General features: G+C 32.2%; 1 protein-coding gene across 1 annotated transcript; it reads left to right on the top strand.

Annotated features, from left to right (window-relative positions):
* The first annotated feature begins 4,583 nt into the window (after nucleotides 1-4,583).
* LOC126735695 (splicing factor 3A subunit 2) lies at nucleotides 4,584-24,116 on the top strand. Its single transcript, XM_050439759.1, has 5 exons — nucleotides 4,584-4,736; nucleotides 13,509-13,749; nucleotides 16,717-16,897; nucleotides 17,159-17,286; nucleotides 23,787-24,116. The coding sequence occupies exons 2-5, from the start codon at nucleotides 13,513-13,515 to the stop codon at nucleotides 24,054-24,056; spliced, it is 816 nt and encodes a 271-aa protein (XP_050295716.1). The 5' UTR covers nucleotides 4,584-4,736; nucleotides 13,509-13,512; the 3' UTR covers nucleotides 24,057-24,116.
* Nucleotides 24,117-25,522: the final 1,406 nt, after the last annotated feature.

Raw genomic sequence — 25,522 nt, forward strand, 5'->3', positions numbered from 1 at the left:
CTTTTCAAAATTTTGTAATTCACTATTTAGTTTCAATTATTAGATTATTATCTGTTCCAATAGTATAGATTAAATTGCCATCGGCAAATAACTGAATTTTATATTTTTTGCATATTTTTACGATATCATTTAGGTAAATCACAAATAGGTTTGACCTGAGTGAACTGCTCTGGAGCACACCGAATACTGAAGCTTTATATCCAGAAACTTTTATATTAAAATTCGTTGATTGCACTTTGCCAAAACCATGTCGAAAAACATTTCATCTATCAATTATTTATTTTCTAACGCATTTTCTACCCAAATAAAACTGATTATAATGCACTTTCACGTGATTTATGTTTTCTGAAAACTGCCTGGTAGCTGCTTAAAAGTTTATTTTCTTCTATATAATGTGAACACTTGTTTGTTAGTAGTTGTTTCAAGCAGCTTTTCATAGACTGGAACTACATTGATAAGGAAAAATTCTTCACGTTTAACATTATTTGTTTTTTTTCTCTATAGAGGTAGCCATTTAAAATGTCTAGGAATCTGGGAATGATCCAAACCGTAAACACTTATTTATTAGATACAAAATATTATTTATAAAATAACTTCAAAATAACTCACTAATAACTTTAAATGCTAATTTAAATTTCATAAAGTTTACAGATTTCCAGAATTTGAAGTTTGTTTGGTTTTTTATTGTATCTTCATACCTTTTGCTTCTCTATATACTATACTATTCTCTATCTTGTGCATTCTACATATACTTGGGGTCACGTTTTGCTTCATCTATAAAGTAGTATTTTTTTTTTCTTGTTATATTTGCGACAATACCATTTTCTTTGTATTTTAAAGCTTTCCCAATTTTGTTTTGACATATATTTAGTGTTGTCAGTATCATGTGATAGTCTTCTATTTTTGACACGGTGAAAATTTTATGTTCAATGGCCTTATGGTTTGTCAGAAATAAATCCAATACAGATGCTGAATCTTTGGGTACCCTTGTAAATACATTAATTTGTTGATGCAGGCCTTGAAAGAGGATGATATTCTTGAGTTTTGTAGAATAAAATGAATTTTTGAAAACTCTTTATTGAAATATTACCTTATATTATTAATCGACAATAATAAGGATTCCATTTCGTTCAAGCTTTTCAGACAAAAATGTCTCAAAGAAATCAACAAAATCTGATTGATGGAAAATGATATAAGTCAAATAAATAATATTTTATTAAATTTTGGGTGAAGGAAATACCTGCTATCCATGTATTGACTTTATGAGTTTTAATTAATTAACAGTTTTTCTTTTACATATGTATATTATCACTCCGCCTGTATGAGTACTATGTGGATATGAACATATATTACTATAAAAATTTAGATCTATTTCCATGTGTCGCTCTATCTCATATATGTGGTTCTCCTCACTATCTCTATATATGTGGTTCTGAGATGCAGACAATTCATGGTTGATGATAGTTTTTTTTACACCATATTATATCATAATTTTTGAGATTTTCCTTTCAGGTTCCTGTATTAAGTACTCATTTCCAAACTGCTGTTTAACTTTTTGTGGAATGTTACAAATATTTGAACGGTTTTCACATCCTATGATGATACCTTCATTTCAAACTTGACTTCAGAAATCTCCATTTGTGTAATTGATTGGATTTAGTTTTTGGGTTAAATGATGAATACTTGTTCTTTCTTTTGCTTTAAAACTTGTCTATAGGATTTTCATGAGTCGCACCTGCCTGTCGAGTTGATCTTGCACGTATAGCTCTAGCTATAAGTGAAGGTGAGGCCTTATATTTGTATCGATAAAAGTCCGCCGAGTCAGTCGAGTTAGGTCCGCCACCTTCCTTCTATGTGGTTAACTGTCCAAACCTCTAATTATCGCTGGAACTCGCAGAGGTTCTGTACTATGCAGACGCATCTGGTTGGGCGATGTAAAGAAAGACATTCATGTACTGTCATCAGCAAAGTTGAAAATTGGATTAAAAGTCTTGTCGAGAAGGTCGTTAATATACATATAATAAGAAGACGGTAAAAAATTTCATGCTCTCTGAGAGACAACAGCGTTAATTTAATAGGAGGAAACTTTTAAGCCAAGCAGCGAGAGTTGGTCGCAAACCATAAAAATACTGTTTGTTTAAGAGGTGTTTATGTCAGACCCTATAAAATGCCTTTTGCAATATCCACAGTTATCAAACCTACATTTCTTCGTCTGTTTTTTCTATTTCTCTTATATATATTACATTATACTTAATTCTCGATAGAGTTGGTCCAAACATGTGTGACATAGATCAACAGATCTATTAGTCAGTAGACCTTTATTTGCTAAAACCTTACTGACGGTCGCTAATGATGTTGGTGGAGTCCAGGTATTTCAGAATTTGCTGACCGACTATGGTTTCTGTATTATCTTGAAAAGGCCGCGACTAAAGCAATTGGATAATAATTGATGGCCACCGTCTTTTTACTTTTTTTGGATATCCATTGAATCTCCAGGGCAGAGATCTCTCCTGTATGAAGGAGAAAATAGTTTTCACATAGGTGGTGTCAGCACTACCGCGCACTTTTTTAATACTAGTAGCGTTAATCCATCAGAGCCAATGGCCTTGTTTGTGTTCAAGCCTTTGAAAACTTTTTCAAGATCTCTATGACGGAAGACTGGCACCGAAGAAGCCTTTCTCGGATAATTCGGTGATGTTTTGCCCTGTGGGTCTATGGCCGAGATTATTGCAAACATCTGACTCAGGAAGTCTGCCTTTTCCATTGCGGTCACTACAATAAAACCATTTTCCTAGTCAATGGCAAAATGTAGATCTACAGAAACCAGTAGGTCAACTGCTTTTTCTACGGACCAGAAAGATGTTGATTAATTGAGAATTTTTCTCTTCAATCTCTAATTATATTTTTCTTTGCAGGTATCGATCGTTTGCTTGCATGCAACTTGGCGCCATTTGCGATAAGCAGCATTTCTTGTCAGCAATTTTATTGTTAACTGCCTTGGTGCAACTTTTATCTAACCGGTTCTGAAGAACTTTTCAAGGTATTCGGAGTATAAGCCTCCTGCCAAAATTACCTCTGAAATCTCGCTCTCTAGTTGGCTATATTGCCAAACTCTACGCGGCATGGGTTTATCGTATCCATCATGAATAAATATTAATCTTAAATAAAAATGTCTTTGAATAAATGTTACCAAAACAAAAAACAATGAGCGGGAAATCAGCACAACACGCAACGCAACCAACGAACGCACTCCTAGCGGACAAGTGCATCCTCATGATGACGATTTCAAAAGGCGAAATAAGTTTTGTGAACGCTTGCAAAACATGTGCAAGGGAGGAGTTTTGTTTACACATATATTTTATATAAAAAAATTAAAATTCAGCTATATATTACATGTGTTACGTTGTTATGTAACAATGGCGATTCAACTTATTGGTGTTAGATTTTGGATTAAAACTATAAAGTCACATCACACATGAATCACTCTTAATAAATTGTGTTGTCTTGTTTGGGTTATTGGCTTCTGCTTCTAATCGGTGCAATTAGCCAGCTCATTCGGTTGATTCGGGAAAAGCCTGTACCCTGTTCCGCGAATCGAAAATTTCACAATAATTAATTACGACCTTCACAATGGTAAATTTGTCAATTTTGCACATTGTCGCCTACCCCACTATGCATCCGGCATCATCCGGCCTGGCTACCACCGTGAATAAGTTCAGCCACTAACGGGAAAGGGTGTAGGAAAGAGATACAAGGAATTGGAAAGGACAAACTACCACGTTTTGACTGGGTAAAAGAAGGCGCTTTATAAGTTCTTAAAAAAAATCAATTCAATTTAGATATACACGTTTAATTTTATATTTCACAATTTTCGTCAATCACCTCCTCACATCCATTTTGATATATCAAACGGGAATCCCCATAGAGTGATACATTATTGTATGTAGCATTAAAATGTTTATTCAACAGTACCAAAAAATCTTAAATCGGTTAATGAATGAGTGAATAGCGATCAAAAATGTCTGGGAGTAATGTATGTTTTATCGACCTTAAACTTTTGTGTTTCAAATGGCTGCACTCAATGTAATCATTAACTTTATTTTATTTTAAAGGGCATTCAAACACCTATCTAAACAAACCAAAAAAAAAACAAAATCGCTTGACGTGTAAGCGAATAGTAAGCAAAAATGTGGTAATAAAAGACATTTTATCAACTTAAACTTTGGTAAATCAAATGGTTACCTCCATCTTACTTCACCAAAAAAATGATGCAAGTTGAAGCGATTTATCAATAAAAACTTTAGAAAGTATATTAGAGCCTGTGATATTTATTATTTATTTAAAATTATATCTGGTGTATCGGAAAAACTTCCACAGCCATAATTTAAAAAAAAATCAAGCCTTTAAGATTCCAGTAATGAGAACAAAATCATTTATTTATTATCTGTATGTTACTTTCATAGTTGTTGTTTTGCGTTATAGGTATAATGCATTCGATAACGGCGCTAATTTGTCGTTCGTCTTTTGTCGCTGTGTACCCGGCCTAAGACAAATAAATATAAAAAGTATCATAGCTGTCATATTTTGCGTCACGTGTCATTTCTCATTCGGATCGAATTTGGTTGACTGTTTTGATTTTTTTTATTTTAGACTTGAGTTTCTGATTCCGGTAATGGTAATGGGCTTGGGGCAAGTACTTCTAGTGCAGTAAACTTGGGGTAGTAAATACAATCAATGTGAGTATGTTAATTTGTACCTATTCATTATTTCCATGTTATTAGTATTGTTACTACATACATACATGTTACTAAAATGCAAAATGTATGTTAAGCTTGTCTCTAATTGGGTGCTAATAGGTTAATCATTGAAATAATGCCTGTTTCCTGTTCCTTTTTTTTTGGGGTGATATCGAAAACAGTCTTGCAAGGCTTAAGGCTTGGTATGCAGGGCCGTTCCTAGGGTATCTGCCACCCGGGTGCGAAAAAAATTTTGCCGCCCCTCCTTTACCCCACCGAATCTGGCCTTTGATAAACATTTGTAAATAAATAACTTGAAATAATTTGAAATAAATAACTTGAATAAATTGAAATAATAAACAACATTTTAGAAACATAAACACTTTATTTTATATTAAATCATAATTTTATTTAAAATTTATTTGTAATGTAATGTATTTACAAATAAGTTGTAATTAAATACATACATACATATTATTTACATAGGCAACATGCACTTTATAATATGTATATGTATACATAAAGGGGCAGGTAGCTAACATATCCAATGATTATACAAAGTTTGCTTTTCTCACTTTTTTTAAAGCAAATATTTTAACAATGTTAGACACAGTTTTCTGCAATTTTTTTTCTAATTAAATAAAATAAAAACCCACTATTTTCCTCTTTCCCACAGATTCAAAGGAAGTTCAGCATATTCTATCAGCCTTGCCAAATAAATACTCTGCTGGTCTTGATGAAATACCAATAAACATACTCAAAAAAGTTAGTCACCATATAGATGTGCCTCTAGCTCACATAATAAATGCCTGTCTGCACATGGGAATCTTTCCATCTAAACTAAAAAAGGCGAAAGTTCTTCCAATTTTTAAAAATAAGGGTGATGAGCAGGATGTAGAAAACTATCGACCAATATCTCTCCTTTCTTCAATATCAAAAATCTTTGAGCGAGTCATTTATATCCGTATTATGAACTTTTTAAAAAGGCAAACTATTCTTTCAGATAGCCAGTTTGGTTTTAGGCCCAATCATTCAACCCAGTTGGCAGTTTACAAGCTTATATCCTTTGTGATTGAAAATGTTGACAAAAAAGAAAAAGTTGCCGGACTCTTTTTCGATTTATCGAAAGCATTCGACACAATCAACCATGGTCTACTGCTGTCAATCCTTGAAAATTGTGGACTGAGGGGAAACTGTGCCAGACTTATAGCCTCTTATTTAGATCAGAGAGAACAAACAGTTTGCCTTGGCTCTGGTAATGGTACATATGTTTACTCAGCGTCATCCTTGGTGGTACAGGGAGTGCCTCAGGGTTCAATCCTAGGCCCAGTACTATTCATATTATATGTAAATGGTCTCAGTGAGTGTTTTCCAAGGTGTTTTATCAACCAATATGCTGATGACACTTCCATAATCTTGTCAGAACATCTGATTGAAGAACTATCTGTCAGAGCTTCTCAGGTGGTAGAGAGGATGCAGGAGTGGTGTGACAATCATGCTCTGAAGCTAAATGCTGATAAAACCGGGCTAGTGACATTCTCCAAAACTTTACCTCAAAATTCCCTACTTGTAAAGTTTGAAAAAAAGTCTCTTCAAGAGGTAGCTTCCTTAAAATTCCTTGGTATACAAATTGACTCCTGTCTTACATGGGTCCCACACATAGACACTCTTGGCAAAAAACTAAATAGTTTCTGCGCGTTAATAAGGCGTCTATGAGAAGAGCTTGCCCTAAATTGTCTGAAGCAAATTTACTATGCTTCAGTCCAATCTCTAATCACTTATAGTGTAATGTTTTGGGGATCTTCAACTGACGCCGTGTCAGTCTTTATAGCACATAAACGGATCATAAGATGCATGCTCAGACTCACACCACAAATGTCTTGTAGGACTTATTTTACTAAGCTTGGTCTACTCACTGTTCCAGCTCTGTACATTCTTATGCTAGCTATTTTTGCAAAGAAACACCTGCATCTTTTTCAAACTAATGAAGATCATTATGCTGAGGGTATGTCTATTGTGACAAGGGGGAGAGCTGAACTGAGTGTCCCAACTCATCACTCTGCCTTTTTTCAAAGATCTCCTGCCTTTGCTGCTATTAAAACATATAATAGATTACCTCTCGCCCTAAGGCAAGAGAAAAATATCATGAAGTTTAGGAAAGACACTGCAAGGTATCTGTTGGGCAAGTGTATCTATAGTTTCGATTTACAATTTTAAATGTGTATTATGATTAATATTAAGGGTTTGTTTATTAATTTATTTACTTTCATAATGTATCATACTTGAGATATATGTGGTAAGGTAATGCACCCAATATTATGTCCAACATTATCTTTTTGTTCTTACTATTTTTACTAGCAGTATGTACTGTGTAGATGTTATCAAATTTTAATTTTGTTCGTTTTGTGACGTTGCTATTGTCTATTTAAATTAGATCTTGAAAGCAATAAAGAAATTATTATTATTAATTATTGATAAGTCAGAAAGCCTCTCTTGACCCATTGTGGATTGTAAATAATTTTTTATTATTTTGAGTTTAGAAAAGCTTCTTTCTCCACTAGCTACTGTGACAGGTAATGTTAAGAAAATTCTAATGGAAATTACTAAATTGGGAAAAACATAGATGAGGTTATTTACAAATAGGTAGGTAAGAACATTTAAGGCATTCATTTCAGGGGAAATATAGGGTGCAACATTATCAATTTCATCAGATAAATCTTGAGCTAAAATATCTTTTTCATTTTTTGCTGGATCATATAAAATTTTCTCAAGAGCTTCACATTTTGCAAATCTAATTGATTTTTCTGTTTGGAGAAAGCTATGTAGGTTGTTAAGAACATTAAACAACATATGTTGCTTCATTTGCTCCAATCTTTTTTCCAATTTTAATAATGTAGTATCTAATATAACAAAATAAAAATTAATTTTAAACTGATCAACTGGATTTTTAGGGGCCTTGTCTACACACTCATAGTCAAATAAATGCTTTTTTGTTCGGAGTCTAACAATATTAATCGGAGGAAATGACGGGTCACAATCAATATCTTCGGCCATTTTTTTGGCCTCCTCTAAAATGTCGGTGTCAAAGTCAAAGTCAAAAATAGCTTTATTGTTACATAGCATCATCTGTTGTTAACAAAGCATTATATAAAATCTTAAAGATAGTTGACAACATAATCTTTTACAAAAATATAAAAATTTTAACAATTCTTACATACATAGAATATAGAACACACCCAAAGAAAGGGCAGTAAGAATTCACATTACGCTGCGCAAAACTCTTCACTGTCAAAAAATTGTATTTAAAAACTCGTCTACAGAATAAAATGCTTTAGTAAGCAAGAGTTTCTTAATATTTTTCCTAAAACGTTTTTCACAATTTATTAGCCTTATATAAAGGGGTAGGTGTTTAAAAAGCCTTCTGCCCCCGTACACAAAAGAGGACTTAATCTGCTCACTTTTTGGGATAGGCAGAGTTAAATAGAAGGTTGTTCGGAGATTGTAACCCAAGGTGAAACCTTCATCTGACCTAATACAAGATATATATGTTTTAGTCTGTTTTAAGATTAAAATAATATTAGGTAGGGCAACATCGGATTCCTGCATCACTTTACTTGCAATATTAATTTTTGTTAACACATTATACCATATAATAATGGAACAAATAAATTTAAAAGACTTAGTAATGAATTAGCCATAGTTTTGGTATCGGAGTCCCTGTTATTATCAAAGTAAAGTGCAAATAAAGCATCATATATTTTTCCTAAATTATGTCTAAGAACTTTCAGAGCATCTATTCTGCTTTCCCATCTAGTACTAGAAAGAGGTTTTAGTGTTAACGTTGTGATTTCATCTTTTAAAACTTGCCAACCTTTAGTTGATGTGGAGATTATGGAGAAGTTCCTGCACAATAGCAAAGAAACTTGTAATTTCTAAAGATGCTTTTGCAGCGTCATTAACAACTAAATTTAAGCTATGGGCTGCACAAGGCACATAAAAAGCTCTAGGGTTCAATTCAAAAATTTTTTTTTGTAAACCATTATTGCAACCCTTCATATTCGCTTCATTATCATATCCCTGACCCCTTAAATTGCCTAAACAAATGTTGTGAGTCTCCAAAAAATCTAATAAAACATTAGTTAAGCCTTGTCCTGTCGAATCTGATATTGAAATGAATCCCAAAAAATGCTCTCTAATTTCGATTTGCTTTGATCTATTATTTAATAAAACAAACCTTATTACAATAGTTAGTTGGTCTTGATGACTCACGTCAGGAGTCGTATCCAAAATAATTGAAAAATATTTACTAGCATTTAACATAGATATAATGTCATGTCTTATTTGCTCACCCAGAAGGAAAATTAATTCATTTTAAATATGAATAATGCCTAACTACCTAAATAATGAGGCATATTTGATGGAGTTCTTTTAATCCTGTTAATGTGATCTCATATTGTTTCATTAAAATTGGCAATTGTTTCGATTAATTTTAAAAAGTTTCCGTTTTGTTGCTCGTATATCTTGTTATTTTCACCTCTAAAACTGAAATTTTGACCAGCTAAAAACTTGACAACATAAATTATAATTTTCAAAACAGAAACCCATCTATCTTTTTCCATGTTTATTAATTTCTCGTTTAGTGAATCAGTTGTCGTTTTAGAAGAAATTGATTGTTTTAAATCAAGCTAAGATTATGTATTACAAATATGCCCCTTTGACTTTTCATGTCTTTCTATAAGTTGACTTAAATGTCTCCAATCATTATAAGCCTCAACCAAACCACTACCACCAGAAAAAGTTTTAAATATTTTGCAAGGAAAACAATATACACAATCTTTTGATTTAGAATATATTAGCCAAACCCTCGGAATTATTTCTCCATTACACATTTTTTTTTATAATAAATAGATAAGAATCCTCTATTGTCTTTATTTAAAGGAAACGTCATATCAGCCTCCGTTAGTTGCGTAGGCCCTAACTCTATCAAAGTTAACTCTATCAAAGTTTAATTTTATCCAATAAAACATTTGGCCAATAGCCAGGATCCTTATAGACATTAATATTTTCAAAGCTTACTTCAGATCCTTGTTCTGCTAATAAAACATCACCACTATAGTTTTGGTATTCGATGAGTTCTCCTTCTCTTCTCCGCTATTGACCATTATACATATAGTCTCCGTCACATTTACATCTTGGGCTTGGGAACTTGATGGTTTGTCATGTGATCTTGTTGGGATTAAAAACGCTTGGAGTGAACTGCAAGCCTTTTTAGTTAATTCTTGTTTTTCACGCTTTCGTTTTCTGTACTGTGCTCCAGAAAGCTTTTTTCGATTATCAGACATATATAATAAAACAAATCCAAAATTAAAATAAATCCAAGTTATCCTATATTTTGCCTGAATGATTAAAGAGATATATTTTTAATGTTTCAAATAAAAAAAAATAAATATTAAGATTAAATGCTACTTTTTTATTAAGCAAATAACTAATATTTGAAAGGTGAGTAGCCAAACGGAATTAGTGGATGAGTGCGACTACTGGCTATTCATAACGCATATAATTTTTTCCTCAAATTCAAAATTAAAAAATTGGCAAATAACTTATACTACTCAAGTAAAATAAACCAATCAAGAAATAAGTCTCGAGAGTCTTGGAAAATTGTTAATGACTTACGAGGCGAACGTGGGAACCCTTCTGTTTCTAATAGCACGGTGTCGGCCGAAACACTCAATCATTTTTTTCAGGGTGTTGCTTTGGGTCTATCAATATTATTGCCGCAGTCTGTTAGAGATCCGCGCTCATACTTACACAACATTAAGGTGCCTGAAACATTTTTCTTTAGACCAACAGATTCTAGTGAAATAATGGCAGCTCTATCCTCAATGAAAAATAAAAACTCCTCTGGATGGGATGGGCTGTCACTAAAGGTCCTAATAGCGTTACCGCTACCAACCCTTGATTCTTTGGCTGAGGTGATAAATGTTTCACTTTCAAGTGGGTCCTTTCCACATTTCCTCAAGGATGCCTTGATTATACCATTATTTAAGGGTGGAAACTATGATGACCCATCAAATTTCAGACCCATAGCCCTGCTTCCCATGCTTGGCAAGCTTGTAGAGAGATTGGTAAAAACTAGGATGATGGAATTTCTGAAACGGCTCAATGTTCTTAACCATCAGCAATTTGGATTCCGGACGAAACTGGGTACATCTGATGCTATTTTCAATTTTTTGGAGAGTCTGTACATGGGGTTGAACGCTGGGAGAGTACGGAGGCGGTGTTCTGTGACTTACCTAAGGCGTTTGACTGTGTAAATCACAGAATACTGCTGCAGAAGCTAAAAACCTATGGATTCAGAGGAGTTGCTCTCGACTGGTTTCATTTTTACCTATCTGGAAGAATCACAAAGGGTATTCTTTGACAATGATATGTCATCTCGTCTGGATATGGATGCGGGTGTACCTCAGGGTTCTGTTCTTGGACCAATATTGTTCCTGCTATATGTCAATGATATCTCTCAAATTCCAATTAGGGGCAAATTTACTATCTTTGTGGATGATACAATATTACTTTGGCATGACACTGACACCAAGAGGTTAAAGAATATCATTGATGAAGATTTAATTCTTGTAAAGTCATGGTGTGAATCTAATAGATTAACTTTTAATATTTCTAAAACTAATATTTTAACTTTTAAATGTAACCTTGGAACTGTCACTTTGCAAAATGCAACAATAAGTCCTTCTGAAACATGCAAATTTTTGGGCCTGACGATTGATAAGCAATTAAAATTTGAAAATCATATCTCCTCTTTAATAGGGAAGTTATCATCTAACTGTTATGCTATTAGAGTAATAACACATTCTCTGGGACTTGATGTGACTAAAATTGCCTACCATGCTCTTATTGAGTCTTATCTGAGATATGGTATTGTGTTTTGGGGTGTGTGCACATCAGTATTTGTTCAGCTCTCTATTTATTTTGCAAAAAAGAGCCATACAGTACATGTGTGCAGCTCCCTTTCGTAGCCCCTGTAAACCATTATTTTTAAAACACTCTGTACTGACATTGCCATGCCTATTTATTTTAGAGACTGTTTGTTTTATCCACAAAAAATATTGCCATCAGCTTGGCCCCCCATCCTCGGGTTACAATCTCCGAACAACCTTCTCTTTACCTCTGCCTATCCTAAAAAGTGAGCAGATTAAGTCCTCTTTTGTGTACGGGGGCAGAAGGCTTTTTAACCACCTACCCCTTTATATAAGGCTAATAAATTGTGAAAAACGTTTTAGGCAAAATATAAAGAAACTTGTGCTTGCTAAAGCATTTTATTCTCTAGACGAGTTTTTAAATACAATTTTTTGACAGTGAAGAGTTTTGCGCAGCGTAATGTGACTTCTTACTACCTTTTCTTTCGGTGTGTTCTGTATTCTATGTATGTAAGAATTGTTAAAAATTTTTATATTTTTGTAAAAGATTATGTTGTCAACTATCTTTAAGGTTTTATATTTATTGTTAATATCTGGACAAGAAATTACGGGCATTATATCCATTAAATAACAGCGAGCTCGGACTATAAATAGAATGCTGGCAACCGACATATTCTATGTTCTCGATTTTGGTTGCCGGATATAGATTGGACGCTATCAATAATCAAACTCTGCACACACATTCTATTTTGACCCTTCTGTATATAAATGAAATATAGCAAATGTAATTAAATAAAAGATAATTGAAAGGAGAAAACATTTTTACATATGATACCATTTTATAAATTAAAAAAGAATCATTAATGGAAATTATATATATCTTTATGATTATTTATCTTATGATGTTATTTATCTTATGATGATTTACTAGAGATTGAACAATTCTAATGTTATTAAAAATATAATGATACTCGAATATGTGGAATTTAAAATTGATAAACTTTTAGCAATTTAAACTTTTATATACAAACCAGGTAATAGTATAACAAAACTACAAAGCTACAGTAAATCATTAGCATACCTAGTAAACATTTATTTTACCGGTTTTACAGAAGTTTTGGTTTAGTTTCAATTAAGGATTTATTATGATAAATTTACATGTTGTATGCTTCTTTTAGGACTTTAATATGAAACAATAGAACTATTTTTATCTGTAAATTTACATATAATCATACACATTTTTAATATACTTACTTTTCCAAATATAAGATCACAAAATCACACTTAAATATTTTAAAACATTACCAGGTATAGAAATTAGGTATAAGGTATAAAATTCAATAGTATATTATAAAATGTCCCCCTACTATTTCATCAGATTAAGGTTTTTATATATTTAAAAATGCCTAGTGAAATGAAACCATCTTAGCTATTTGATTGCTTTTTTTTTTAAGATTATATATTAAAAAGTATGTAAAATTCAAAAACTGAAAAACATGTCTAATTTCATTAATGTTCTTGAAATATATTGAATGACCAAAATTTTTAACTTAATTTGAAATTCTACCTAGGTTTTTTTGTAACCGTACCGCTTTAGTTTTGTCTCTGGTGCTTCCACCAGCATGCTCTTTATTTTTTACTTTACAATAGTTTTAGTTTATTACATTATATAAGAAAACATTAAATTCTTCATTTTAGAAATATAAAATGGGTTCAGTTTTATAAATAAAAAAATGTCAGTTTTATAAGAGCCTATTTATTGCCTTCAGCTAAGATTAAGCCTATCAATCTAAATATTTGAAAATATTTGAAACTCATTAACTTTAAATCTTTTATTTTCAAGCATCATGGATTTTCAAAACAGAGCAGGAGGAAAAACAGGTGGGGGTGGAGTGGCATCATGGTCAGAGTCAAATCGAGATAGAAGGGAAAGGCTAAGACAGTTGGCGTTAGAGACAATTGATTTGCAAAAGGACCCATATTTTATGAAAAATCATTTGGGTTCATATGAGTGCAAACTTTGTTTAACACTTCACAATAATGAAGGAAGTTATTTGGCACACACCCAAGGAAAAAAACATCAGGTAACAAATTCTTTATTTGTTTCAACACACATAGCAGAGCCAATTTACAAAAGTTATTTTAATAATAAGATTTATATTAGGAATAAGACATATTTAGAGACAATAAATGTGCAAAGATTAGAGAATAACACTTAATGTAATGAGATTAACTTTAAAATTAAACAATATAAAATAGGAAAATTTGAATTTGGATGAAATATCAGTCATTCAAGTTAATGTTTGATAAAGAAACTTTATAGTATGTGGGAAGTAAAACCCATAATTAGCAGAATAAAACATTAGAAAAAACAGGGAGTTAACTTTTGTTTGACACTAAAGAAAAGTGATGATTTTTTTCTCAAAACATTCTCAATGCCAACAACAATAGATAGTATATTCATCTTTTCTTGAAATTGATCTTTGGACATTTGTCTGACAGTTATCTAATGGAGTATTTATTATCTTACAAAATAATAACATTAAGCATACTTCTTGAGCTTTTAAAGTTCAGTCTTTTCTTGTTACCTAAAAGGAGAGTGATAGGATAGAGATTCGGTTCAATAGATAAAACCCTAGTTCTTGAATATATATAAAGTTTTTTTGAAGTCTCAAACTTCTCCATTTACACTAAAATAAAGTTAGTTAAAAAATGATAGAAAGTTAGTTGCCTTGTTAAATTTTTATTAATAGTGTGTTGCTTGGTCTATATCATTCAAAAGTTTAACCTTTGGTGGTAATGATATTCTTGAAGACTAACCTTTAATTATCAGTCATTCAGTGTCCCACCATCAAAAATCTTTTATACAATGCGGTTCTTAATTGTTCTCCCCCCCCTCTTATCTTTTTAATTCCTTTATACTTTTTGGTCCTAGCTCATTTTGCAAAATTTCAAAATGGAGGCGGGATGCCACTTACCAAATACAACTTACAAAATGATTTCTATGATGTTGCTAACTGGTGTGACATTCATAACTTAAAATTAAATTCTGAAGTGTATGTACTACAAGAAATTTAGTGTTTATCCTCCTAGAAGTTGCGACAATGAACACTTATTAACGGTGTTTGACAGGCTCTCTTTAGAAGAGAATTAGCATATTTTTGTTAACTACTTATAAAATATGGCAAAATAATATTGATTGTCCTGAGATTCTTCATCAACTCTTCTTTGCCATTAACAACTTAAATTCTCGTAATTCCAGAATGGTTTATTCAGTGTATCCTCGTACACATCTTTATAAAAACTTACCGATATATAAACTCTGCTTTATATCGATATTGACTCAACTAGCCTCAATTAATTTAGGAAACTCATCACAAATAAACTGAATCAACATAACTTCCTGATTTTCTTACGTTTTTTGAGTGGCTTTATGTTTTTTATTTTTGTTTTAATTTTAAACACTAGTCTTGAAATTTTAATCATTGTTACCTTATTATTTTAATATTTGTGTTTTGTAGATATCTGATATAACTTAGTTTGTACATTTTACTTTAGTTTGAATTGTTTTTCCCCTATTAGCTTAGTATATTTTGTTTCTTTATTTTAGGTTGGTATCTCTTAGTGGCTTTTGGCTGTTGGTACTGTAATAAATAATTAAATAAATTGTAATGTATACTTGCTGAGTTGAGATGTTGGTTTGGCAGTCTGATGTCAGTATCAATAACAGTATTAAAGTTCCTGAATATTCAGTTTGTACCTTTCTCTCGTTAATCAATATATTTTAATTTTTTAAGCCAGTTTTTCGGAAATATGAGTAAATATGAGTAATAAGTTTAATGATTTCAAAATTTTAGTTAGTAAATTAAAATTTAACGAATTGCAATCGTTTATCCAATGGCAATTGGATAAACGCCAACATAAACAAATTAAACCAATTTAAGTTCAGTTTAGGGTTTGTATGTAGCGCTCTCCTTCAAAAAAAATGTTTGAACGTACGAAATGCAGGTATCTCCAATAAAGACGAAAAAGGCAAAGGCATACAGTGTAAACTAATAAACGTATAATAAACAACCTTACAGTAAATTTGTATGTAATTAAGCACACACATTCTCACATATGTTCTGCTCACAGCTCTTTTCTCTTATTTTGTTTTTTGATATTCGATTTGTAAATCTGGCAACCATGTGAAAGTTATGGCCAAAATGGTTGCTTGAGCGATGAATGGACCGTGGCCTCTTTTTACAATTGTTATATTGATCTTTTAGAAAATGTCCAACACAAATTTGTAACATATCTATTACTTAAGTTTAGATTTTCATATGTAAATGTACCCAGATATATCTGTCTGCAGCTTGTTGGTTTAGAGTCTAGTAGTCTAGTGTTTAAAGCAACGAAAGGAAAAACCTATGGCTCTCTACCTCTTTGAATTCTTAAATGGCTTTATTGATTGTCTGTCACTTTTATCTGGTATTCTCTTCAATGTATGTTCTAGATCAATACGTTCACGGCGCCTCTTTAATGAGAATTATCACAGAACCAATTATGGCCAGCAAAGCTTTCTTAATGGGCTTATGAAAAATTATTTGAAATTTAATAGAATCTATTTATTTGGTGATAGTTTAATTAGTTTTAAGAGAAAAATTAAAATTTGCTAATTATTAAACCTTTTGATTTGCTCTTGTGTACTTTCTAGGTTAGGAATTTACCATTTGGAGTTTTATTAGTGTACTTATACAATAAATACATTAATAAATCTTAAAATTTCGATCTAATAATTTTTCTGTACGACTTACGTATTAGCGAAAAAATCACATTCAGAATTCCCCAACAAATCAATAAGGGATCGTTGTGACAAATGATAAAAAATAAAGTTTTTTTTTTTAAATTTTAAATCCCAAATTGAATGTACTAGCATTTTAAAAATTTATTTTTTATTTATTATAGTAGCATAGTTCCCAATTAAATTGCTAACCATATTTCTTAATCTTGATCGAGATGTTTATATGTACCTATATTTCTGTACTACTAACAAAAATATATTCTTTAAGGCCAATTTGGCAAGAAGAGCAGCCAAGGAAGCAAAAGATGCTCCATCAATGCTGCAACCTGAAAAACCTAAAGTTGAGCCTAAAAAGTTTGTGAAAATTGGTAGACCCGGCTATAGAGTTACTAAGCAAAGAGACCCCGAGACTGGTCAGCAGAGTTTGCTCTTTCAAATTGATTATCCAGGTAAGAATTTAACCCAAAACTTTTTAATGAAAATTTTTTTTCTGAAGGTTCTTGTGTAGACCATGAAATTCAAATTTCATACCTGTGTGTGGATTGCGCCCTGGCAAGTTCTTGGCTAGTCTGGTATTTATTTATTTTATCAATTAAAAAATTGTTACCACAAAAAAATATTACTAGCTACATAGAAAGTTTATAAACATAGTAATTTAGTTTTAAATCATGTTTATTTTCTTGATTTGTAACTATTACTTATTTTTTTAGAAATTTCTGATCATGTTCTACCAAGACACAGATTCATGTCCGCCTATGAGCAAAAGATTGAACCTCCAGATCGTAAATGGCAGTACCTCCTTTTTGCGGCAGAGCCCTATGAAACTATTGCGTTTAAGGTAAGTTTTTAATTTCACTTAATGAATACTGATAATTAACAGATTTCAAGTAATAGAAGTCAAGTAAAATGTGTAGACCAAAATTTTATCCATGTATTATCTTCATTTATATAATAGTAGATTTGCAAAGTAAATCTAGCATTTGACAAATGAGCAGGTAGATGTTTTTACTGTGTGGTTTTACAATAATAGTTTTTAACGTCGTAAATAACGGTTCTAATGCTTACATGTAAATACAGCCGTTCGAGTTATTGGGTAGTTTTTCAATGGATTGTGAAATCTTGATAGTGTGAAAGGTTTTACAAAAATATAAATACATTAAAAACTCACGTAACGCTGTTATTAATTTTAGAAAACTAAAGCTCATTTTTTTTAGTAAGTAATTATCCAACAATTATTTCATAAGAAAGAGAACGAAAAGAAAATTTTTTATATGATATTAATGTTTGTAGATGAATTTTAACTATGAAAATTTTAATATGCAAGTGCGTTGCCTTGTTTTTATTTAAAAATATGGTATAATTCAATATTGGGTAGATAAGAAGAAAATAGTTGATCAATTTCAGATTCAAGATCATGTATGGCTGAAAAAGTGTCATTTAATTTCGACTACTCGCTAAAGCGTTTAGAGTTTTTGAATTTTCGTTTTCTTCAAGAAATCAGTTGGCATTAGATTACGCAATTTTGTCATAATTTAATTGAACTTGTATCTTTTCAGTTTTCGAGATCTCATTAGTTTGAGATGCCTATATTATTTCAGCATTGGCAGTGATACAATCCTGGGTCGATTCATGTAACCATACATAATATTTATAACCTTCACTTTTGTACAGAATTGATAGTTTTAGACCCTTAATAAAAAGTTTTCGCCATAAAAATTCATTTGCTAAAATACAATCTGACGATTCTATTGAAACCTTATTTTTACCCTTCATTTTATAACTCATAATTAACGATTCTCAGATTGAGATAAAAATATTCGAACAAACTGCTTTGTAAATCAAGGTATTTTTAAAAAAATATTTAAACAAAACCGAATCATCTATTTAAAAAGTTTTTTAAGTATCGGGTGTACAACTAAGAGAGGTCGCCGGCCATATCTCAGTAACTAGTCATCCCACAGCGTAGGGAAAAAAATATTTCTCATAAAAGCGGCAAAGAGAAATCGTTGGAAATTATTTATAAGTTCGTACGATGACCGCTAGGGGGCGTAATACAACATTGAAATAGAAAAAAATGGTTTTATTGAAAATATTTAAAGTGAATCCTAGTGAAGAATGATGCCATTTTGAAGTGGGGGAAGGGTTGAATATTTATATGTAAAATTGTTGATAACTTTTGGTTGGCGTAACCAATTTTAACGAGTTTGCTTTTGTTTTCAAGGGTAATTATCAGGCTTTTATGTGGTATAATTACTTATCCGACTTAGTTGTTTTGTTGAGCGCATGAGGGCGGTTTGTGTTATTTTGGACTTTTCAGCGATTTTCTGGCAAATATTAAATACAACGATGTAATTATTTTCATTTAGTCTAAAAGAGCTGGAAAAACATAAAAACTGGCACAAAGCGCAACTCGATATCTTATTTTATTCCGAAATTATTAATTAAAATGTTTTTGAACAATAAAAAAAACTCCAGAACTCAAATTTTTGTAATAAATAAATTGTTTTATATTTTTAATGGTGTCCTAGATGCTCAAAATATTTTCCTTCATTTTCAATACATAGTCGAAGTCGTTGTGTCGTTGACAGAACCGCTGTCTGGATTTCTGCTGTGGGTAAGGAATTTATTGCATTGCGTATTCGGTCCTGCATGCACATATCGTTCTGTGTTGTGGGTGAGGTGGCAAAAACTAAATCTTTAATCCTTCCCCACAGATAAAAATCTAGGACAGTCAGATCTGGAGATCGAGCAGGCCAAGTAAATATACTTCCTCTTCCTATCCACAAACGATACTGCCTGGTTAAGTATTGACGAACTGCAAAATGTGCAGGGCAACCATCATGTTGGAAAATTATTTGCCCTCTTGTTTTCAAATGAACATCTTCCAGTAACCCCGGGAGATCATTTTGCAAAAAATTTAAATACACATTACCTGAGATCCAACGGGGATTTTCTTCTGCCCAATAATGCAAATTATGCAGGTTTAGACCACCATCACTGCTAAATGATGCCTCGTCCGTCCATAATATCTTCGAGATAAATCGGGTATCTTCTCTAACAATGTTCAACAGCCAATGACAGAAATTAAGACTGTTATCAAAGTCTTTTTCGAGAACCGCCTGGTGCAGAACCACGGAATATGGATGAAGTCTAAATTAAAAACAAATATAAGATATTAGGATCCTTATTGGTATTATAACAAATAAAAATAGGAACCTGTGCTCTTTCAGAATATTTTCTACTGTACCGTGGGATATTCCCAATTCCCTAGAAATATTTCGGATGCTTATGTGAGGGTTTATTTCAATATATGCCAAAACATTTATAACGTTTGCCTCTATGCGCCCTCGCCTTCGTCTTCGATGAATATTGCCGCGAATACTTCCAGTATTTCTTAGCCTGGTAGCTAAACCAGTAAAGACTTTATGATTATAGTGTCTTCTGTCAGGATATCTTTGGACATATATACGGGCTGCAATGCGTGCGTTTTGCGTTAACTCAAAATACACTGCTAACATATCAAAAGCTATGTCGTTTGGAATTACGTTTGGCATTTTTAAAAACTTAAATGATTTCAAAAACTGTCTTCGACGTTACATTTGACATCGTTCATAAACGTTTTATCATGGCCCCGAAAATATTTATCAAATTCATTTGTTTCCAAAGCTTACTACTAACCCGTGACGCAATAATGCCAGCGCGGCGACGGATTTCATTCTTCAAAAATATTTTAATTTATAATTTTGGAATAAAATAAGATATCAAGTTGCGGTTTGCGCCAGTTTTTATCTTTTTCATGCTCTTTTAGCCTAAATGTAAAAAATTACATCGTCGTATTTAATATTTGCCAGAAAATCGCTGAAAAACTCCAAATTAAAACAAACCGCCCTCTAGCGCTCAACAAAACAACTAGGTAATTACACCACATAAAAGGCTAATAATTACCCAATAAAACAAAAGTAAGCTTGTTAAAATTCGTTATGCCAATCAAAAGTTATCAAGAATTTTAGATATAAATATTCAACCCTTCCCCCACCTATTATTTGACAGATTAGAAAAAAAAGTTTGAAATAAAAAATGTTAAGAATTTATCATACTTTGAAATGGCATCATTCTTAAGGATTCATTTTGAATATTTTCAATAAAACCAATTTTTTCTATTTCAATGTTGTATTACACCCCCTAGCGGTCATCGTACGAACTTGTAAATAATTTCCAGCAATTTCTCCTTGTCGCTTTTATCAGAAATAGTTTTTTCCCTACGCTGTGCGATGATTAGTTACTCAGATATGACCGGCGACCTCTCTTACTTGTACACCCGGTACATACAATTTGTTGATATACTATAACTACTGGCGATGTGTATAAGTTTTAAACTAACAATAAAATATTAGAGTTAAAATACAAGTATTAATACAATATTCAATTGTATTAATTTATTTTGGAATATCGTCCTCCTGTAAATGTTGCCAAAATGATAGGTTTTGTCTGAAAATTATAGGCAGGAGATTCGTAAATATTTTGTTTTTTCTTTCTAAACTTATAAAGATTGTTTTGTTAAGAACAAATTCCATTTGCCATATAAATAAGAATAATAAAATACCTTTAAATGATTTTTATTAGTTTTGTAAAATTGAACACTTGCAATTACTGCCTTGAACTAATTTCTATTAAATTTTCACATATATCACTGTCGGTTAAAACTTTCTGCTATATCGGCGTTAAGAACAAATGAACTTTATGAGAAAAGGAGATTGTGTTTGATGAAGTTAGGAACTTCAATCAAAATTTTCGGTTAAAAATAATACTCTCCCTGGTTATCTTAGTATACAGATCGTGTTTTCGTTCGTTACTTATAGGAAATCGCATAGAGGCGAAATTTTGCAACGTCGCGCGTGTACGAGTGCCTGCGACAGAGCACCGCCCCGAGGACGGGATTAGGAAACATCTGACTTTTGTGGGAGCTGGTCATTTGGCGACAAAATGTCCCAAAATATTACGCGAAAATCCAGGCATTTTTAAAATATTTATTCTAATGCGGGTTTTACAGACATGACAATGTGTAAAACCCGCATAGAATTGTAATCTTAAAATGTTTAATATGCTGTGTTTTGCATAATGAAAATTAAAGCGTTATTCTAATAAAAAATAAAATATCAACTCTGATAAAAATATAATAAAAAATCAGAAATAAAACTAATAAACAAACTTAACAACATATCATTTTTTAAATAAAAGGCTCAAATAAACCGCCTTCTTTCTCTAAACAAAAACTTAACCTATCGTAAAAGCTATTTCGCACCTCCAAAAGAGTTTCAGGTAAAATGGAATTGGCACCTTCGAGAATTTTATTTCGCAACTCCTCTAAATTTGTTGGCCTACTAAATTCATGCTTGTAAATGGTCTTCTTAAGGTAACCCCACAGATAAAAGTCATTTGGAGACAAATCTGGAGATCTAGGAGGCCATTTAATATCGCCAGTCCTACTAATAAGGCGGTTAGGAAAAGTATTTGTTAAAAATTCTTTTACCCTAGCCGCGTTATGAGCAGGACAGCCATCTTGCTGAAAATAAACCGATCCCAGGTCTACATCAGGTAGGATTTGAATGGCAGGAAGAACTTGGTTTTTCAGCAACTCAAGGTACTTTTGGGCGTTTAAAGTGCCATCAATAAAAAATGGCCCTATAACATTTTCGCCCAAAATACCTGCCCAAACATTCAATTTCTGATACTGGGTACGAAACTGAAAACTTCTGTGCTCGTTTTCCTGAGACCAATAACGAACAATGGAAGGATTGTGTTTGCCATGTAATGGAAAAGAAGATTCATCAAAAAACAAAATATTTTTTAAAAAATATTCGTTTTCATTTGCCTTTTCCATCATGGTTTTACAAAATTCCATTCTTCGCCCCTGGTCTTCAGGAAATGTTTCCTGAGTTTTTGAATACTTGAAACATTTGTACCCATATTTTTTCCAGATACGAGCAACAGTGTTGAATCAAGTTCTAGGGTACTGCAAACCATTTCTTCTCGCCGTTCTATATCCTGGACCACTTCAACAGGTGGTTGACGTTTTGTGTGGCATTTTTTACAATCTTGAAGACAAAAAGATGTCTCAAAATTTGTAACCACATTTAAAACTGTTTTTGCACAAGGAATCGGTCTATTCTCAAATTTCACTGAAAACAAATCTCTACATTGTACTGCCGAATTGCCTCCATAAAACCATTTAATTAGTTGAACTGTTTCGGAAGGGGTATAAACAACCATAGTGAAAAAAACACGAAAATAACGCTCAAAAATTATTAATGCAACGTGCAGTAACACATCAAAGTGAGGTCTGCTGATTCCCGGTTCAAAAAATAAAAACGACAAATTCCGCCGCCTGCAAGCCGCAACCAAGCGGTGTTGCCATTATTTTGGGTAATACGTAGCTCACGATAACACGATCTGTATGTACATTTTAATCATAAGGGAGTTTTGTTGCTCCCGGGATCCATCTAATTAGATGTGATTTGAGCCACTCCTTATTAAATGTAAGAAAAATATATTAAAAGTCAAAATTTCTTGTTGTAAAAATCAAGGAACTAAATATACTTAACCAGGACACCACGTTTGTGGTGGTTAAATTAAATCGTTTACAAATGATAATATTATCTTTTGTCTAAAACTTGTAATATTTAGACATTATTAGTTTTTTTTTAAATTATTTTGGGTACTTTTGGGTCATTACTTTAATTTGGTGGCCAAACACAATGTATTTTTGTTTTATCTCTTTTAAGTGTAAATCTTAATTTTCTTTTGTTAATAGTGTATTAGTAAATAAGCTATCTATGGTGCTTCAGTGGTTAAGTATGAATAGCTACTGCAGCTAGACTTCGCCACTGCTTGCACCTATACCATTAAAATATTAAATTAATGTTTTCTACTACTTACTTATGTATTTTGTGGTATCTAATAAAAGACGATTTATTATTATTATTATTAAATCGGTTAAGTGCTAAAGAAAACTATATTTATTATTATATAAATCTATAAATGATAAGCCTTTTAGAGTTTTATCTAATAAACAATAAAAGGTAAAGGAAGTTTAGAGATGCAAGTATTATACCAACCAAAAAAAAAACAATAGAAAAAGAGAAGAAAATCTGATAAGAATGAAAATTATTTTAAAAAGTCATTAGATCTAATTTTAAAGATAAACTGACTGTAATCCTTCATTATTATAATTTTTGAAATGCAATTTTTATTCGTTAATTAAAATTAATTTATTCCAAAAATGTGTATCTTTATTTTATGAACAGTTATTAATTAGTGCCAATTTATTGTGAATTTTAGGTTCCAAGCAGAGAAGTTGAGAAGACAGACACCAAATTTTGGACCCATTGGAATCGAGACACGAAACAATTTTTCCTGCAATTCGCTTTTAAGCTGGAAAATAAAAAACAGCCCACAATACTTACTGGTCGGCCTCCGATGATGGGTGGAGTTCCACCTCCACCTCCAATGTTACCAGTACCGCCGCCGCCAAGACCTCCGATGTTTAACCCTATGCCTCCGCCGCCGCCTATGATGAGGGGTGTAATGCCAGTACCTCCACCTCATTAGATTTAAGGATTACAACTTTGTATTTGTGGTATCAAAGGCAGTGTTTTATAAAAAACTTTCATAATTTAGGATTTTTACTTAACCCTAGCCTAAACCCGCGGATTGGCTCTCATAGAAACGATTATAGACTTCGTGTAAGTAGTATCGAATGACGCCGCAAAGCAAAGGACACTACGAGAATGACCATATCATTGTTTAAACATATCGTTTTATAACATTTCTGGGGAAAAAACACATAAGTGTGCTCATTTTTGTATTAATTTGTAACGCAGTTTAGGCGTGACACGCCGGACATACTTTCACATTTATATACAGGGTGTCCGAGACAAAACAGTCCACTCGCAAAATCTTAATAATTAAAAATAATTTGTTTAGTCAAAAACGGCCGGACACGTCAAATTTAATATTAAGGGTAACATTTATTGACAGAAAGTGCGTTTCTCTGACGTCACCCCCAAAGCCCTCATGTCAAGTTTTTAAAATGGGAATAAGGGTAATTTTATTCTCTACATAGTTTACTGCTACTTTTACTTTTGATTTTACACATGTGAGAACATTAATTGTTCTCAAGACATATAAATAAATATGGATAAAAAAATAAACCTTATTTTAATAAAAAGTATCTAACACCTATTTTATTAAATGGTAAAAATGTTCTCCGTTGACCTCCATACAAAAATTAAATTGTTCAAAACGCCTGCGCATATTAGCGAAAATATGTTATTAACTGAATTCGTTATCAATTCTATTTCGAAGATCTTTAAGGGAATCATATTTGTATATTTGTGGCGAAGACTTTGGTTTTTAGATGAACCCCTAAAAAAAATCCAAAAGGTGTAAGGTTGGGAGATCGAGCAGGCCATTCTATGGTACCTCTCCGCCCAATCCATCGTCCAGGAAATACGTCATTCAAAAAATTATGAACAGCAGCAGCATAATGTGGTGGCGCCCCATCTTGGTAAAGCAAATATTGTTCAAGTAACTTAGTTACTCGCAGACATTGTACAGCAAATTTACTCGCATCATTAATCAAGACGATCAAAATCATCTTCATTTGGCTCATGTATATACTAGTTTGATTTTGCGTGCATATTTGTCTAATTTTAAAAATTTGTGAAGGGTACTTTAGCCACTGTGGTAGCAATTTTTTGAGCAGATGTATTAGGTTCTATCTCAACAAGACCCAACACTGCAATTTCTAGCGCTTTAATGTTCACTGGATGCTGAACTTAATTTTTTCTCTTTTGTACTGACATACATTACATAAGGATGATTCATCCTTTTATCCGCCAGGTTACCATTAAAAGCAGGTGTTGTTGCTCTAGCGGGCTTATTTTGTTGATAATAAAGACCCGAAAATAAATAAAAAATAGCTAAACCGACGAAAGCATTAAAATATACAGGTATTTACTGCATATTTTGACGTTTTTGTCAAAATAACTTCGGAATTTTCGAATTTTCGGAAT

Source organism: Anthonomus grandis, chromosome 4, assembly GCF_022605725.1.
Source record: "Anthonomus grandis grandis chromosome 4, icAntGran1.3, whole genome shotgun sequence".
Lineage (NCBI taxonomy): Eukaryota > Metazoa > Arthropoda > Insecta > Coleoptera > Curculionidae > Anthonomus > Anthonomus grandis.

Bases quoted from the DNA above. Each gene is read 5' to 3' on its own strand.
- LOC126735695 (XM_050439759.1), top strand. From the start codon at position 13,513: ATGGATTTTCAAAACAGAGCAGGAGGAAAAACAGGTGGGGGTGGAGTG. The intron at 16,898-17,158 runs GTAAGAATTTAA...TTATTTTTTTAG, and splicing joins CTTTCAAATTGATTATCCAG to AAATTTCTGATCATGTTCTA. The intron at 17,287-23,786 runs GTAAGTTTTTAA...TGTGAATTTTAG, and splicing joins ATGAAACTATTGCGTTTAAG to GTTCCAAGCAGAGAAGTTGA.